The sequence below is a fragment of the Ictidomys tridecemlineatus genome, chromosome 14 (assembly GCF_052094955.1).
Source record: "Ictidomys tridecemlineatus isolate mIctTri1 chromosome 14, mIctTri1.hap1, whole genome shotgun sequence".
NCBI classification, from domain to species: domain Eukaryota; kingdom Metazoa; phylum Chordata; class Mammalia; order Rodentia; family Sciuridae; genus Ictidomys; species Ictidomys tridecemlineatus.
This window is the reverse complement of record NC_135490.1, coordinates 18,073,853-18,090,707: the sequence shown is the minus strand read 5'-3', so window position 1 is coordinate 18,090,707 and position 16,855 is coordinate 18,073,853. Positions and strand designations below refer to the sequence as shown.

At 36.7% G+C, this 16,855-nt stretch overlaps 1 protein-coding gene across 1 annotated transcript; it reads right to left on the bottom strand.

Annotated features, from left to right (window-relative positions):
- Positions 1–2,735: 2,735 nt before the first annotated feature.
- Apela (apelin receptor early endogenous ligand) lies at positions 2,736–11,759 on the bottom strand. Its single transcript, XM_013360329.4, has 3 exons — positions 11,478–11,759; positions 10,097–10,186; positions 2,736–3,306 (listed from the first exon to the last, which is right to left on the bottom strand). Exons 1-2 carry the CDS (start codon positions 11,551–11,553, stop codon positions 10,098–10,100), a joined length of 165 nt encoding a protein of 54 aa, XP_013215783.1. The 5' UTR covers positions 11,554–11,759; the 3' UTR covers positions 2,736–3,306; position 10,097.
- Between the last annotated feature and the right edge of the window lie 5,096 nt (positions 11,760–16,855).

Genomic DNA, 16,855 nt, shown 5'->3' with positions numbered 1-16,855 from the left:
AGTGTCACTAAGTTGCTGAGGCTGGCTTTGAACCCATTATCCTCCTGTCTCAGCCTCAGCTTCCTGAGCTGCTGGGATTACAGGCATGTCTGATTCATTTTACTATCTTTACTGTTCCCATTCCCCATCTCTTCCCTTCATTCCCCTTTGTCTAATCCAAAAGTAAACTTCTGTTCTCTTCTGCCCCCCACTCCTTATTGAGTGTTAGCATCTGCATATTAGTGAGAATATTTGGCCTTTGATCTTTTGGGATTGCTCCAGTTCTTTTTTATATTTTATTTAGAGAGAGAGAGTCTTGCTAAATTGCTGAGTCTGGCTTTGACTTGTGATCCTCCTGCCTCAGCCTCCCAAGCCACTGAGATTACAAGCACATACCACCATGCCCAGCTATAAGACTGAATAATAGTTCTTATACTGAGAAAAGATAACAAAGCAAGGTGTGGTGATACACACCTATAATCCTAGCTAGGTGGAATAAAAAATTCAAGTCCAAATTTGGCAGTTTGTCTCAAAATACAAAATAGCTTGGTATTACAGGCTTGGCACATGCCTGTAATACCAGCAGCTTGGGAGACTGAGACAGGAGGATCACAAGTCAAGACCAGTGGCCAGCCTCAGCAACTTAGTGAGACCCTGTCTCAAAATAAGGAGTTGGGGAAAAAAAAAAAAAAAAGAGTTGGGAAAGTATCCAATGGGTTAAATCTCCAGTACCTCCTCCTCAAAAAAAAAAAGTAAAAGGAGCTGGATGCATGTCTGTAATCCAAGAGGTTTGGGAGGCTGAAGCAGGAGGATACAATTTAGGCCCTAAGCAACTTGGCGAGATCCCATCTCAAAACAGAAAATAAAAAGGGCTAGGGAAGTAGTTCAGTGGAAAAGCCTCTCTGGATTTGATCCCTAGTACCCAAATACATAACTAAATAAATAGGACTGGGCCTGGTGATACATGCCTGCAATTCCAGTGTCTTGGGAGACTGAGGCATAAGGATTTTAAGTTTGAGACCAGCCACAGCAATTTAGCAGACTCCCATCTCAAAATAAAAAATAAAAAGACCTGGGATGTAGCACCCCTAAATTAATCTCCACAGCCAAAACTAAGTAAATTAATTAGTTAAATTAAAGTGGTTGGGGATATAGCTCAGTAGTAGAATACCCCTGGGTTTAATCACCAGTACCCACACCCTGCATGTGTCATGATTGCACACACACACACAGAGCAGACACTCAAGTCACCAAGTGTTTTATTAAATTATTAGGAGCAGAAATCAATAGCCACTTAATTACATTATTAAGGCTAAGTTTTAACTGTTTTTCTGTGAATATGAGAATTCATACTTGAAAAATACAGGCTTTATTGAATGAGATGTATTTGAATTGTATAAAGTGTTTTATATGTATAGTATACAAGTGAGTTTGTTTTAAATATAAATATAATTGACAATAGCTTATGTTTCTACTCAAGGTGCACTTGTGGAAAGGAATTGTAATTTATCCAGAAAATTATTTAGGAGTTCCCCAATAACATCTAACTTAATGAGATAAACAATTTTATATATAAGTTTAATTTTAGTGCCATAAGTACCTTTTATTCCAAAAGACATTTTTTTTATATTTATTTCTTATTTATTTATTTATTTATTAGTTATCTGCAGACACAACATCTTTGTTTTGTATGTGGTGCTGAGGATCGAACCTGGGCCGCACGCATGCCAGGTGAGCACGCTACTGCTTGAGCCACATCCCCAGACCCTCCAAAAGACATTTTTAAATAAACCTTGACAGGAAGACAAACTCCATGATATTTTGAGATTTTTCTGTTTCATTTTCTTTAATATTAATGCCAAACTGCTATTTTTAGCAAATAAAGGTTACTAATTTAATCTTTTCTTACTCTATAATGTTTACAATGTTTACAAGTTTCAAGGTATGATTTTGTAAACTCATCATCTGGAATTAACTTAAACTTTGTGTCACTAAGCTAACAGTCTTTCAATAAATACAAACTAATAACATTTAACCACTTGGGAATACCTAGTTATTCAGATCTAGATAATAGTTTTCCTTTTTGGGTAATCATATTTCTAATTTTTTTCTGATTTTTTTATTTGTATATCTATCACAGGTTGAACAGCATCAAAACAAAGCTTATCAGAATGATAAATAGTCACGTATTAGATACAGGGCATCATTGGCATAACTAATTTTTTTTTTTTTATAGGGGATTGAACCCAGGGGCACTTAACTACTGAGTCACATTCCCAGCCCTTTTTTATTTTGAGACAGGGCCTTGCTAAGTTGCTGTGGCTGGCTTTGAACTCATGATTCTCCTGCCTCAGCCTGGTGAGCTGCTGGGATTATAGGCATGTGCCACTGTGCCTGTTTGCATAACTGTTATTTTAATGTTACTAAGCCAGGCTGTTTAAGGAACTATCTATACAAAATGATCCAGGCCATAAAACAAAACATTCAAGGAAAATAAACAGTGGCTTCTTAAAATTACATGATGAGAAAAAATTTTTGAGAAATAAACATTTCCCTTTTAAAATAACATGGACTACAATTAGTATTTGATGCTTTCTTCTGGACTTCTAGTGAATATTATTCATAAAATAAAAACCGTACTTTTATAAACACTAAAATTTATCATATAATACAAATAGTTTTTTTCTTAGTCGTTCAGTATAAATAATTAATCAAGAATTTTCTTCATATTCTTCAAAGCCAGTCAGTGCACTTGATTTTAGATTTAGCATTTCTTTTTTTATTAAATTATTTGTTCTAATTTGTTATACATGATGGCAAAATGCAATCCATTTCATATTACACATATAGAGCTCAATTTTTCAAGTCACTGATTGTACACAAAGTATTTTCACACCATTCGTGTCTTCATACATGTACTTAGGGTAATAATGTCTAACTCATTTCACCAATTTAGCATTTATTTTAAGAATTAAACATATACAACACACTTTTGGAGATTATAGGAATATAAAAAATATTTTAAATTCTTGCACTTTTTACTGATAGAGTGTTCTAAGATATTAAAAGATATTTTTCTTTTTAATCAATATAAGAATAATTGCAGAAAAAAGATGAGTGATTTTTGTTACGCAGGCAAATGAATAACCAGGAAGAAGGCAGTCCTATGAACTAAAATACCATTCCGGTACTTTCAAACAATTCCTTTTTGTCTGATGAAGTGTAACCAATCCCCCTATTGCCACAGTGAAGTTCTTTTGGGTGGTTGAGATCTCTCCTTCACTCTCTTCTGGTACACCTAATGAAATCAGCTGCAGAGTTCTATATCTGAAAGACACGAGAAAACACATCATAATAAGATGTATTATCCAGTAAACCAACTTACCCCTGCTAATTTTTTTTTAATAGACAAAAGAGTTCTAAAAGTATGTGTTTTTCAGTGTTTGAAGCACCTTTATATATCCTTACCTTTTGGTATAAATATAGCTCCTGTTTCTTTAGAAGCCTGAATTTAAGATATTAAAGAAATTAGTACAGTACATTATTTTTCACCTAATAATCTTTATTTGCTCAGTTGTCTCCATTAGCAATCTGAACAATTTCTGTTAATATTCTGTGTTTTGCCAGGTGTGATGATATACTCTATAATACCAGTGACTTGGGAGGCGGAGCCAAGAGGATTGCAAGTTTAAGGCCAGTTTGAGCAACTTAACTAGAAGCTGCCAGTCTCAAAAAAACAAAAACCAAAACCAAAAACAAGACTTGGCAAATGTTTTCTCTCATAAGTGGATGCTGATCCATAGTTGGGAAAGGTAGGGAAGAATAAAGGAAGTTTGGATTAATCAGAGGGGAATGAGGAGAGGGGTGTGGCTGTGGGGATGCGAAGGACAGTAGAATAAGACAGTCATTATTATCCTATATACATGTATGATTACACTACTGGTGTATCCTGCACCATATACAGCCGGAGGAAGGAGAAGTTGTGCTCCATTTGTGTTACAGTGTGTCAGAAGGCATCCTACTGTCATGTATTACTAATTAGAACAAATAAAAAAAAAAATAGAAGGAAGACTAGTAGAATAGAAAAAGGGGACCAGGGGGAGGGAGGGGAAGGAAAGGGGAGGTACTGGGGTTTGAAACTGATCAAATTATACTGTTTTATTGTGTACACGTATGGATATATTATAACAAATCCCCCCACCGTTATGTATAATTATAATGTGCCAATAAAAAGAAAAAAAAAAAACAAGGCTTGGAATGAGCTGGGTGTTGATGACACATGCCTGCAATTCCAAGTACTCAAAAGACTGAGGCAGGAGGATGGCAAATTTGAGGCCAGCCTGGGCAACTTAGAGAGACCCAGTCTCAAAAATGAAAATATACAGGGCTAGGGATGTGGCTCAGAACAACAACAAATCTCATAAACTTATCATTGGGAGAATTAAGTTTTTTTTGTGTGTGTGTGTGGGGGGGGGTACCGGGGATTGAACTCAGGAGCACTCAACCCCTGAGCCACATGGCCAGCCCTATTTTGTATTTAGAGACAGGATCTCACTGAGTTGCTTAGCACCTTGCTTTTGCTGAGGCTGGCTTTGAACTCAGGATCCTCCTATCTCAGCCTCCTGACAGTTGAGATTACAGGGCTGTGCCACCCTGCTGGCACTGAACAGCATTTTAATTAATGCCAGGTAGTCCCCATGAAGAAAATGGGATTTGAAGAGAACATGGGGGAGGGGAAGAGTCTGGACTTGATAAAGTAAGGGAAGGAATTCATAGAAGTCAAAAGGTCTCTAAATACATGTGGTGAAATGTTAGAAAAACAAAACAAAACGAAAACAAGAGGTCTCCATCATAGAGATAGGAAATCATTGTGGCTTGGCAGGTAATATTAGAAATTAAAACTGAAAATTGTGTTCAGGTATGATAACAGTGAGTCTTAAATGCTAACATAATAAGAAAAAGTTTCATTTTCTTTCTTTTTTTAAGACATGGTCACTATGTTGCCCAAACTGACCTCCCACTTCCGTCTCTCTAGTAGCTGGCACTACAGGTAGGCTCCATTGTGCCTGGCCTTATTTTATTCCTTTTGGGGACATTTATGGAATGTCTACTGTGTTCCAGGCACTTTATTGAATTGCAGATATGAAAATAAATAAAACCCACCCTTCAGGGAATTCACAGTATACAGAGGGCAGGGTAGAGGAGTGGGAGTAGATTACAGTCAGTTAACACATTACTATGCAGTGGATCAAGCACTGTGACAGAAAGTATGCAAATAATGCTTTGAAAGCAAAAAATGAGCATTTAATAAAATTGGTGGGGTATCAAAATCAAGGGAATTATCCTGTCGAATGAATGATAGTAAAGAATAGGCAGAAGTGTAGCTTGAAGAGCAGCAAGAGGTGGAGAATGGATTGTTTTTGAAGTAACAATAATAAGAACTCTACGTACTGTTTATTTAGCACTCATTATGTGCCCACAGAGTCTTATGATAGACAGGTACATAACTAGTTCCGTTCTGCAGATGTAGAAGGGGAAAGAGAGTTGGAGAAGGTCAGTGAATTGCCAGTGTTCACCAGAATGAGCTATGTGGCCAGAGCTTGAATTCAGATGGTGTAAACAGTCTTAGTTTTTGTCCCCTTTGGTAAACAGGAGGGGAAAAGAAAGAGGTGATAGATGAGACTGGAGAGGTATACCTTATCAGTGATGTTTGCCAAATTATGTCAGTTCTCTTTGTTCTGAAAGTCGTGGGGGAAGTTAACAATATTCATCAAGATATAACATGATTGGATTTACAGTTTATTTTATTTATTTATTTTGTGGTACTAGGGGTACTCTACCACTGAGCCACACCCCCAGCCCTATTCATCAGATATTTCTAGAAAGCTTACTATAGTCAGTGGGCACACAGCTGGGACCAGAGGGAAATTTCTGTTCTCATAGAACTTACCTTGTAATGAAGAGAAGCAAATACTAAACCTAATAACAAAGTAAATATATGTTACATGTGCCAGATGACAATGGGTGTTATGGAGAAAGCAAACCAGGGGATGGGGTATCTTAAGTAAGGCAAGATATTGTCATTTCACAAGAAGAGTTATCAGGGAAGGTCTTCCTGAATATGATAATGGAACAGGAAACAGATGCAAGAAAAAGTCTGAGAGAAGCTATAGTAGAGATTTGCATGTATGCTGTAGACATGGGCCCGAGGTGCCTATAGAGCAGCTAAGGTGATTCCAAGGAGGCATTTGGCCACCCGTATGGGTCCTAAAAAGAATAGTCATTTATTCCAGGGAAAAACAAAAGGAAGCATGGTATCATGGAAGCCAAGGAAAATCTGTTCCACCATTTGATCTATAGTGATGTAACAAATCAGAACTGAACTGTAGTCAGAAGGAAGTCTGCAGGAATTTTTTCAGAGTGAAATGCGAGGAAAAGAAAACAGCCTCTATTTCAAGAAATTTGCCTGTGAGAAGATTTTTTATTTTTAATTTTGGTCACTAGAGAGCACTGTGGGGTCACAGATGCTTTATAATCTTCCTTTTCTCCATGAAAAGGAGTTTTTTTTTTTCCTGTTGTGAGTTGGTAGAGGAAGTTAGAAGTGCTATAAGGAAGCTGGGGGTGTAGCTCAGTGTATAACAGTGCTCACCTAGCACGTGGGCCCCTGGATTGTTTGAGCCCTAGCTTTTCAAAACAAACAAAAACAAAAAAGGGAACTAGAGGTGACCAAATGTTTGAAATATAGCTGGTTGAATATCATTTTAAAAAATGAGCAGAAGAGTTCTTCCTAAGAGTCCTGCTAATATTGAAGATGAAGTGTTTCGCTGAAGTGGAAATCTGTGCTGAAGGCAGAGCTGGGCTTCAGGAAGCCCCACAGACAGAATGGGGTGAGAAATGGCAGGACAACAGGATGACTGGAGAAGGAGCTGGGAGGCAGAGCAGAGGTCTGATTAAGGAGGTGAGAATAAGATACAAAATAGAGAACTAGAGACATTTTGAATGGAAAGCAAGTCTGAAAAAAAAGTAATTTAAAATGGTGTATTACCATGTACATTTTCAAAGCCATTACGCCCAGGAAGTGAAAATGAACGATAGGCAAGGGCAAGGAACTTTTACTTCTGACTTTATGTTCTTTTATACTGTTAGAAATAAACTTTTCTAACATGAACATAACATTACAACTGTTATTAAAAAGCCAAATTGAGAGGAGCTGGGGTTGTGGCTTATCAGTGGAGCGCTCGCCTAGCACATGTGAAGCCCTGGGTTCAATCCTCAGCACCACATAAAAATAGATAAAATAACTTTCTTTCTTTCTTTTTTTTTTTTTTTTTTGATGGTCCTGGGGATTGAACCCAGGGCCCTGTGCATGCAAGGCAAGCACTCTACCAACTGAGCTATAATCCTAGCTAAAAAATAAATATTAAGAAAAAATAGAGCCTGTGCACTAGGGTGCATGCCTGTAATCCCAGAGACTCTGGAGGCTGAGGGAGGAGGATTACAAGTTTGAGGCCAGCCTCGGCAATTTAGCAAGGCCCTAAGTAACTTAATGAGACTGTCTCAAAATTAAAAATAAAAAGAGCTGAGGACATAGCTCAATGATAAAATGTCCCTGGGTTCAATCCTTGGTACCTAAAAAAAAAAAAGGAACTGAATAGAGTATTACTAATAAGGTATGTAGTTATCTAGAGTGCATATTTATAAATAAAGGCATTGATGTAATGAGAAAGTACAGTTGGCAGAGGGAAGATACTCTAATTTTAAGCCCCTATTTTATTTCCCACTCTGTAGTTCCCTCATTAATCTGTGAGTTCCCATTTCCTGACATCCCTTCTCCTATTGCTCTTCTCATTTAGAGCTGAAGGTAATGTTAAAACATTTCTTTGAAAAACAAATATCAAGGAAATGAACTGTAAGCAGCATAGTTCTTCTATTTAATTGACTCAGTTATATAAAGTAGGAAATCATGCTGAGGATCACTGAGAAGGACTCCAGGAGCCTGTAAAAGGAACAGAGTAAAGATAATATGCAGAGCAGGACTGGGGATGTAGCTCAGTCTTGTGTGCATATGGCCCTGGGGTCAATCCCCAGCACCACAAAAGAAAAAAAAAAAAAAAGGGACAATATACAGAGTAAAGATAAGTCATTTGATCAAATGAGCTAAAGGTCTAAATCACTCTAATGGGTTAATCTGGAGAACTTCCAAAGTCAATTGTTTATCTGTCTTTTTACAGTCTCACTTAACCCTAGCTGAATCAACCACGTGTGATTTTATCTAAAAAATGTAGAAAAAGGGAGAAATGAAAGGGTGGTTTTTGCCTTAGAATCCACTACTTAGATCCTATTTGGGTCTTTACCTACTTGTCAGAGTGGCTTTTTTTCAAGACATGGAAAGTGAGACAGTATTCAGGAGAGTGAGAAGTGTGTTGTCAAATCTGAAGGCAGTACTTTTTAGTTCTGACTAAGACATTGAGGAATTACCTTACTATTGATCTTCCACTGACTATTATAATAATCACTAGATTCCAACAGGTGACTTTCATACAGTCTTCACAGAACTGTAGCTGGATCTAGGACTAGCCTAAACACTAAAAATGGATGTGTAACCTGAGCAGTTCTACAAAACTATCAGCTAGCTTTTGTGAAGGATTGTTATTATTGAAAGGTTTATATAGCTTGTATTTAAATTCCCCTTTGGTTTGCAAGTCAAAATTTCCCTTAGGTTTTCAAATTTCACTACTCTTATCTTGTTTACTTGGAGCTCAGTTTTTATGGTAGGTTGTGTGAGGTGAAAGACAAAATAATCTATGGCTAACTAAGGACTTGTGTTTGTATTTTGCAAGGCATCTTTGTATATACAGGAATTCTCTTGCAATTGTGAAATGCCTCCTCTCCTCTTTGTTATTTACAGAGGAGTGCTGGGAAAATCTGGAAGTTCTTCACTCCTTATAAGCCCAGCTTTTCAGTTTCACCTACATAGGTGAAAACACTGCTGGAACGCTGACGCACACCAAAGGATATTTTAACATAGTAATCCTTTTAAAGCATATTTCTGTCACTGTTAATTGCCTTCTTCTTAGCAACCCCCACTGTATTCTTCTGGATTCTTCCACCCAACCTACTTTACATTTTTCGATAGCAAAGAGTAATTTGTTGCAGATAAGGCATAGATATCTTGGCTTTTTGTCTCAGTCCTCTGATAAATGCTTATCACTTCATTTAATTTCCTACTACAAGGCTTCCACTGGGTATGAAAAGCACATATTCTTTGCACTGAATGAGCAAAGCCATAAAAGCTAGAGTTTACAGACCAGTTGAAAAAGCTAATTTAGCAAATGCCTGTGTATGTTAACCAGCTGTGGGATATTTCTATGTATTTTCTTTAGGAAGACATATTTTAAATGAACCAAAGAGCTTAAAATAATTACAATAGAATGTCAAGTTAGTTTTTAGTGTGAAATGACTTAAACTTGGGCACTGTTTGAAAACTGATGCCAGTAGTATTACTGAAGTGAGGTGGTAAAATCATTGGCTTTTTAGTGATTATAAAATAAGAAGGAGGAGCAAAGTTCTATTCTAAATTTGGTCTTAAAGATGCAGTCATCAAGACCAGTACTGTTAGTGAGGCTGGAAAGCTGCCATGCCATTAATATTAAATTGATTTATATGTGAAATTTGGAAGTGTTGAGGCTGGAAATTTGGAAGTGCTGGTATTGTTATAGTGGTGTTCGGTAAATACTAGAGGTCTAAATGGAAAATGTGTTTTTCAATGTTTTTAAAAACCCTGAAAAAAAAAACCCTGTTTATAATTAAATTCTCCTGATGTCTGATTTTTTAATTATGAAAATTTTCAACCACATAGAGAGTATTGACCACAAGAGTATTGACTATCACTTAGGTTCAACAATATCAGGATTTTTTTTTTTTACTCTAGTCTATCTTCTTCTTTAACTATAAAAGTAATTCCCAAACATCATATCAATTCCCTCTTTCATTCATTAGTACACATTCCTGAAACTTTTATGTCATCATAAGCTATAATTACATATTACAAAATACAAAAATGCATTTTTTGGAATAGGTAACTAAATGCAGTAAAACAATTTTCTATCATAAATACCTTAGGGGAACGGGACTCGGGAATGGAGAGGCATACATCTCCTCTGAAGACAGTTATGTCTGTGCAGTTTTCTTCTCAGGGCCAAATTAGCTAAAGGAAGGAAAAAGAAAGATTAGGAGCCTTTTTTAAAAAAATCAATTTGTATAATCTGGAGAATATAAAATTATATTTGCAGTCAAACTGTTCTGTGTTTATTTGCCATTTGTTCATAGATGATTGTAGCATAAATAATCTGATGCATATACACAAAGTAGATTCCTAACAGTGTTAATAGCAAGATCTTAATAGTAATATCCTCCTCCTTTCATGTAATTTCTTCCTAAATATTCTTTTATATAGGAACTTAGTCATAGAACATTGCCCAGTGTTTGGTATTTTGGAAAAGAAGAAATGGTTTGAATAGCAGTTGCTGTTTTCTGGGTTGCTGACTTGGACTGTTTTTCTTATGTAAAAGGACAGCCTGGGACATCATTTGAAAATAACCTCATGCCAATCAAACTTCTAATTAACTAAAAGTCTGAGTTTTTAACAAGTTATGTACCATTTCTGTTCTACTGAAGAAGTACATTATCAAGTAAATATAACATTTGGATTATCACCTTTCTATTAAAGCTTGGGTTTGCAGTTTTTGTGTGTCAGAAAACTTTAACTTTCTAAATTTTTTACCTACTGGTACTTTAAAATCTAAGTCATTTGGCTTTGAAGTAAAAATACATTTAAATAATTTTGTCTACTAAATTCCTGTTGGTTAAATATAACACATTCTTGAAAAACATGTCAGGTAAATTTAATATTATATGTCTTGATCATGCACATTTTTGGCTCTATAAACACAATACTACAAACTGTGCTTTCTTTGTTTTAGGTGATCTACCTATTATATAACTAGAAATTGCAACTATTGACTCATTTTATGATTTCATCTACATTTTGCCATGCTATGATTTTTACATGTTGTACACTCAGTTAACATTGCTCTCCTCTGCCAGCTACATGCTCTTTGAATGAAACAGCTCTGAATTTTGCATTCTAATTAAAAGTTGTTGATTTATTAAACTCTTTAATGAATAAAGATTTGCATTTCTTTCTATTTGTAAGAACAACCCATCTTCAATAGCTTAGATTTAGATTTTCTTTGCATTTAGAAAAATAGTGGTAAAATATTTAGCAATACTTTAACATACAATTGCTTTTTCATATATTCAGATCTATCCTGTCACCAGCAGGATCACATTACTTCAGAAATCCTACACATTTACGCCCAATATTATTGCAAACACGCCTAAGCAACTCTCTCAACATAAACACAGTTGTACTCAGAACTAGAAACATAAACAAGCATAAAAACAAGTTACTCTCTACAAATGTATGAAAGTCCTACCTGGTCTCTGTCCGTTGATTAGGAGAAGACTCATCACAAAAATTAAAAACACACACAAAAATTGTTGAAATCTCATTTTCCTGCCACAGGCAAGTGCAGTAATAGCTCTTAAAGTAAACCAAACAATCTGTAAATAGTCTGTGCAATATCTGTGTGGCTCTCCTCACATTCTAATGACAAACCTCAGAGGACTGCCAGCTGCATTTTCCAGAAAGGTTAATGATCACATCAGACAAGGTTACTGGTGCGCTGTGCTGTGGTCAGAGGCTCCCTCAGCCTCAAACCCCTCCTCCACTCATCTCCTCCTCCCTGCCCCCTCCCCAGTCACTCCCCTTTATTTCCATAAGCAAATATTGGTGAAATAGACCATTCAAGCATGCAGTAACTTCAGTGGGAAGTCTACTCTGGAAGCTCTGCGGAGAGTGACTTAAAATCAGCCTGGATATGGAGAAATATGTAAAACAAGGCATGACACTGCCTCCTCCCCTCACCATTTGCATCTGTTTAAACTTTGCATTGCCCATATTGGTCCCACATGCAGAAACCAATGGAAATGACAGGAAGTCTCTCTTTTGTCCTTTTCAGAAGGAATTCTGAAGCTCAAACTTAAGACTCCCAAATGCTTTGTGGGAACATGTGCTGAACTGCTTTATCTTTAACAAACCTACTACAAAGGGGTGACTATTTATACTAAATCTCCAAAGTGCTGAATTCATATGGGTTTGTATCATTAAAGAGTTCTGGGGTTTAGAATATTCTGAAAACTTCAAAGTGTTTATATTTTTATTTTTCTACAGTGCAATTTAAAAAGTAACGGGAATTATTTTCATCTGCAAATGTCCAAGATTTTAAAAAAGGAAATTTGGTCAAGCCACAAGCTCATAAAATCTGTGTTCTGTTATAAATTTATATGTGGTGGAAGACCAGGCTAACATATCACGTCACAGGAATTAGAGATGTAGAACTTTCTAGTTCATTTCCCAGTGAATTCAGAAGAAAGAAAAGCAGATTAGACTTGTCTTTTGTGTACATGCACCAAGACCTCTTTTTAAGAATTTCCTTATATGTAATATATAGCTGTTATAGATGGAAATTACTGTACTTATTATAAATTAAACCAAAAGGATGGTGTTGCTACACTCTGAAATACAAATAGATCCAAAACACTGAATCTAAAGCATATGTAACTTGTAATTAACTGCCAAGAATTTTGTTGTGTTTGTTTTCTTTAGATTCAGGTAGTTGGTACACAAGCTTGGGCTTCCTAAGTTTTTAAATTAATGCAATTTGTCTTGATTTTACAAATTATAAAAAAATTTCCTATCTGCCTAGTTATCCATGCAGTTATAACAAGCAAGAGCATAAAAAAATTCTTTAAAAATCACTGTCTTAAAGTCTTGAGAATTTTTGCTTGTTTGAGGACTAGGAACAGTGTTAAAGAATACTACTTTGCTATATTTGTACACTCACCATAAAATCAATTGAATACAAGAATTAGAACTCATGATTCAGAAGGGCTTTATGAATGGCAAAGAATTGAATGTTAATTCAAGCAAACCAATAGAAGACATAGATTTTAGCAATCTATATGTCAGGTCAAGTTTAACTTTATTCAAAGGTATAGTAGCTAGTCTTTTTTATAAATAAGACAATAACTTACCACCAACAACAAATATTGATTAATTTTTTAAAATTTTGTTACCAGGTTATCTGTAATGAATTCCTAGAATATGGCTAATATATATATAAGTGCTATAGAAGTTATAATTATATCACATCTCTACCACTCGAGATAAAAGAACTTGCGCCAGGCGAAGTGGCGCATGCCTGAGGCAGGAGGATTGAAGGTTCAAAGCCAGCCTCAACAATTTAGGGAGGCCCTCAGCAACTTACCAAGACCTTGCCACAAAATAAAGAATAAAAAAGAGCTGGGGATGTGGCTCAATGGTTAAGCACCCCCGGGTTCTATCCCTGTACCAAACAAAACAAAACAAAAACAGTGTTTTAGTTATGTAACCACACAGAACATTAATTTCTTCATTTTTAAAAACTGTGGTAAAATACTTGGTTCTGATCTTTTCTCTTCCTTCTTTCTTTCCTTCCTTCCTTTGGATTGAACCCAGAGGTGCTTTACCATTGAGCTACAGCACCAGACTTTTTATTTTTCGAGTGTCTTGCTGAGTTGCTGATGGTGTTCCTTACTTGCCCAGGCTGACCTCAAACTTGGGATCCTTTTCCCTCAGCCTCCTGAGTTGCTGGAATTACAGGTGTGTGCCATGCACCAGGCAAAACACTCAGTTTTCTACTGAAAGAGTTTTACCCTGGATTCGATCCCCATTACTAAAACCAATCTTTTTAAAGGCTGGCTTATTAATAGCTTAAAATTCTCTTCAAGACATGTTATTGAATAAAAGATGGTGCATGAAAAACAAAACAAAAAAAGAGTTATAAAGGTTTAATGAGCTAATATATTAAACTTATGAAATTTTAAATATTATCATATATTTTAAATTATTTGTTCAAAAAAGAAGATGATGGGGGCTGGGGATAGCTCAGTTGGTAGAGTGCTTGCCTCGAACGTACAAGGCCCTGGGTTCGATCCCCAACACCACAAAAAACAAAACAAGAAGATGATGACATTTAAGTGGTTACTTTTTAAAGTGTAGTAGTAAAATGATTATAGAGTTGATGGACAAACTGAAATGACAAACATTGAGGGACAATGGTAAGTCATCCAGTGTTTCTGTGGAATGTGAGTCAACAATAGTGGTAAATCATTCATCTTACTTAGCATTGAATAACCAGGTGTGGAGAAATCTTGGCAGGAAAGTGTTAAGTCAGAGCAATGCAGCTGGCTCTGCAAATGATACGTTTAGCCTGTAAATATATGACAACGATGACTCTTTTTGGAACAGTAACCTCAACTTCCACCTTTCTACCATGTGTCAACCTGCACTGAATGAACCCAATATTGCCCTCTGGGCCAGGTATCATGCTAAGTGTGTTTCATATATCATATAATCAATCCAAAACATTTAGAAGCAATATTCACCTATTCATCAGATGAGAAAACTGACAGGAAAGAGTAATAGATAGATTCAAATTCCATGACCTGAGCTCTCAACTATTATCTTTTGTTATAAGGTCTAAGCTTTAGTTCCTTTCTAAAAGTAGTCTATTGAAGCTATTATAAAAATAGAGATAAAAGCCAAGCATGTGGTACATGTCTGTAATCTCCTTGGTAACTCAGGAGGCTGAGGCAGGAGGATCACAAGTTCAAAGCCAGCCTCAGCAATTTAGTGAGACCCTATCTCAAAATTAAAAGTAAAAAGGACTGAAGATATAGCTGTATAGTAAAGTACCCTTGGGTTCAATCCCTAGTACCAAGAAAAAAAGAATAAAAGAAAAGGCAAAATAAAGATATTAACAACATATTTCTTATGTTAGGTTGAATAGTGTCCCTTCAAACCTTAAAAATTTATTTCAATGTAGAATTTAAAAACTTAAAAATGTGCTGGGTGCAGTGACACAAGCCTGTAATCCTAGCGGCTGGAGAGGCTGAGGCAGGAGGATCATGAATTCAAAGCCAGCCTCAGCAATGGCGAGGTGCTAAGCAACTCAGTGGGACCCTGTCTCTAAATAAAATACAAAATAGGTCTGGGAATGTGACTCAGTAGTCAAATGCCCCTGAGTTCAATCCCTGGTACCAAACAAACAAACAAACAAACAAAAACCTTAAAAATGTGACCCCATTTGGAAATAGAGTCTTTGCAGTTGTAATTAGTCAAAATTGAGCTGGAGTAGGTTGGATTCTAAATCCAGTACGACAGGTGTCCTTAGAAAAAGATGAGACATGCAGGACTACACAGCACGATTGCCAGGTGACACAGGTAGAAATTAGAGTTATGCTGCTACAAACAAAGGAACAAAAGCCAACGATTGCCAACAACTACCAGAGGCACAGAACAGATTCATTCACAGACTTCTGAGTCAATGGAAGGAATCAGTCCTACTGACACCTTGATTTTAGACCTCTGGCCTCTTGAACTATGAAAGAATAATTACTGTGAAGCCACCCAGTTTGTGATATTTTGTTATAGCAGCCCTAGGAAACCTATACAATTCTATAATACATACATTCTGTAAATGTGTGTATATATATGTAGCCCTGTAGCCCACGTCCTGTGGGGGCTTTGGAACGAGGGTCACTTGGGCTGGCACGAAGGAATCACGCAGACACAGAAAATACCTTTTACTTGTGGCATTTCAGGATGGCTTCTCCACCTCCAACTGTAAGCTCCCACAAGGGGGGACAATAGAAAAACACAGGAGGCTGGCAAGAGAGAGTGAGCACACCCTGAACCCTGGTTTTGATTGAAGAGATCCATTCGCTAGAACATTCCATCCAAAAAAAAGGTATAGGAACAAGAAGGCAGCCCACTCCCATTGGGTAACGCCCACTCCCTTCGGAGGGAGGGGAGATCCACCTGTTTCTACTCAGGGGAAACCAGTCTCCACACCTCCACCACTCAAGGCTAAGGTGCTCCACTCTTTTACGGCTGCTACACACACACACACACACACACACACACACACACACACACACACACGAAATTTAATAAAACATACTTATTTTACAGTGGTATACTGTCTATCAGGTATTTAACAAAGTTAAGTTATTTACACATCGTAATCTTATAAGCTTTATATGCACTTTACAAATGAGAGAACTCAGAAAATTAAGTGACTTGCCCCAAATTAAATATTTAATATCAAAGTTAATATGAAGCCTGTTCAGTCCTGGGCCTCTTATCCCTTTGATTTTGATCTTGTGCTCTCCTTTGTCCTAGGAGATCTTTCCCTAGCTCTCATCTTCTTTCCCACTTGAGTGTTTGATCTTTCTTCATTGCACCCTACAGAAGTACTCTGTTCAACTTAAAATTCTCTCTCTGCTCATTTGTATTCAGCCTCCGTTTGCCAGATGTCTGAAATAAGAGTCCACCCTGATTGTTCTACTCCCTCACCACCTTTTCATAGGACATCCCCTTGATCTTGACTAGTTTTCACCACTTCACTGAAGCTGGTGTGTCTCAAATCGGATCTTTAAACTTTTTCTTTCCCCCCAGTGCTGGGATTCAAATCCAGGGCCTGTGTCTCTTAGGCAATTACTGGACCAGTGTGCTATGCCCCCAGGCCAAAATCACTAAGTTTTCAAATACAATCTTTTCTATGAACATTTCACTTTATCCAAATTAAACTACTCTTTGCTCTCATTTTTCCTCTGTTCTTGTTTGGTTCATGCTATGTATTTCTTTTCTTTGGAAAGATCTGCTGTTGGTCCCAATTTTCCTTTCTTCAGGGTTTAATTCAGTCATTCC

Excerpts from the sequence above, each read along its gene's own strand:
- Apela (XM_013360329.4), bottom strand. The coding sequence starts at position 11,553 with ATGAGATTTCAACAATTTTTGTGTGTGTTTTTAATTTTTGTGATGAGT. Across the intron at positions 10,187-11,477 it reads AATCAACGGACAGAGACCAG|CTAATTTGGCCCTGAGAAGA; the intron begins GTAGGACTTTCA and ends TCCTTCCTTTAG.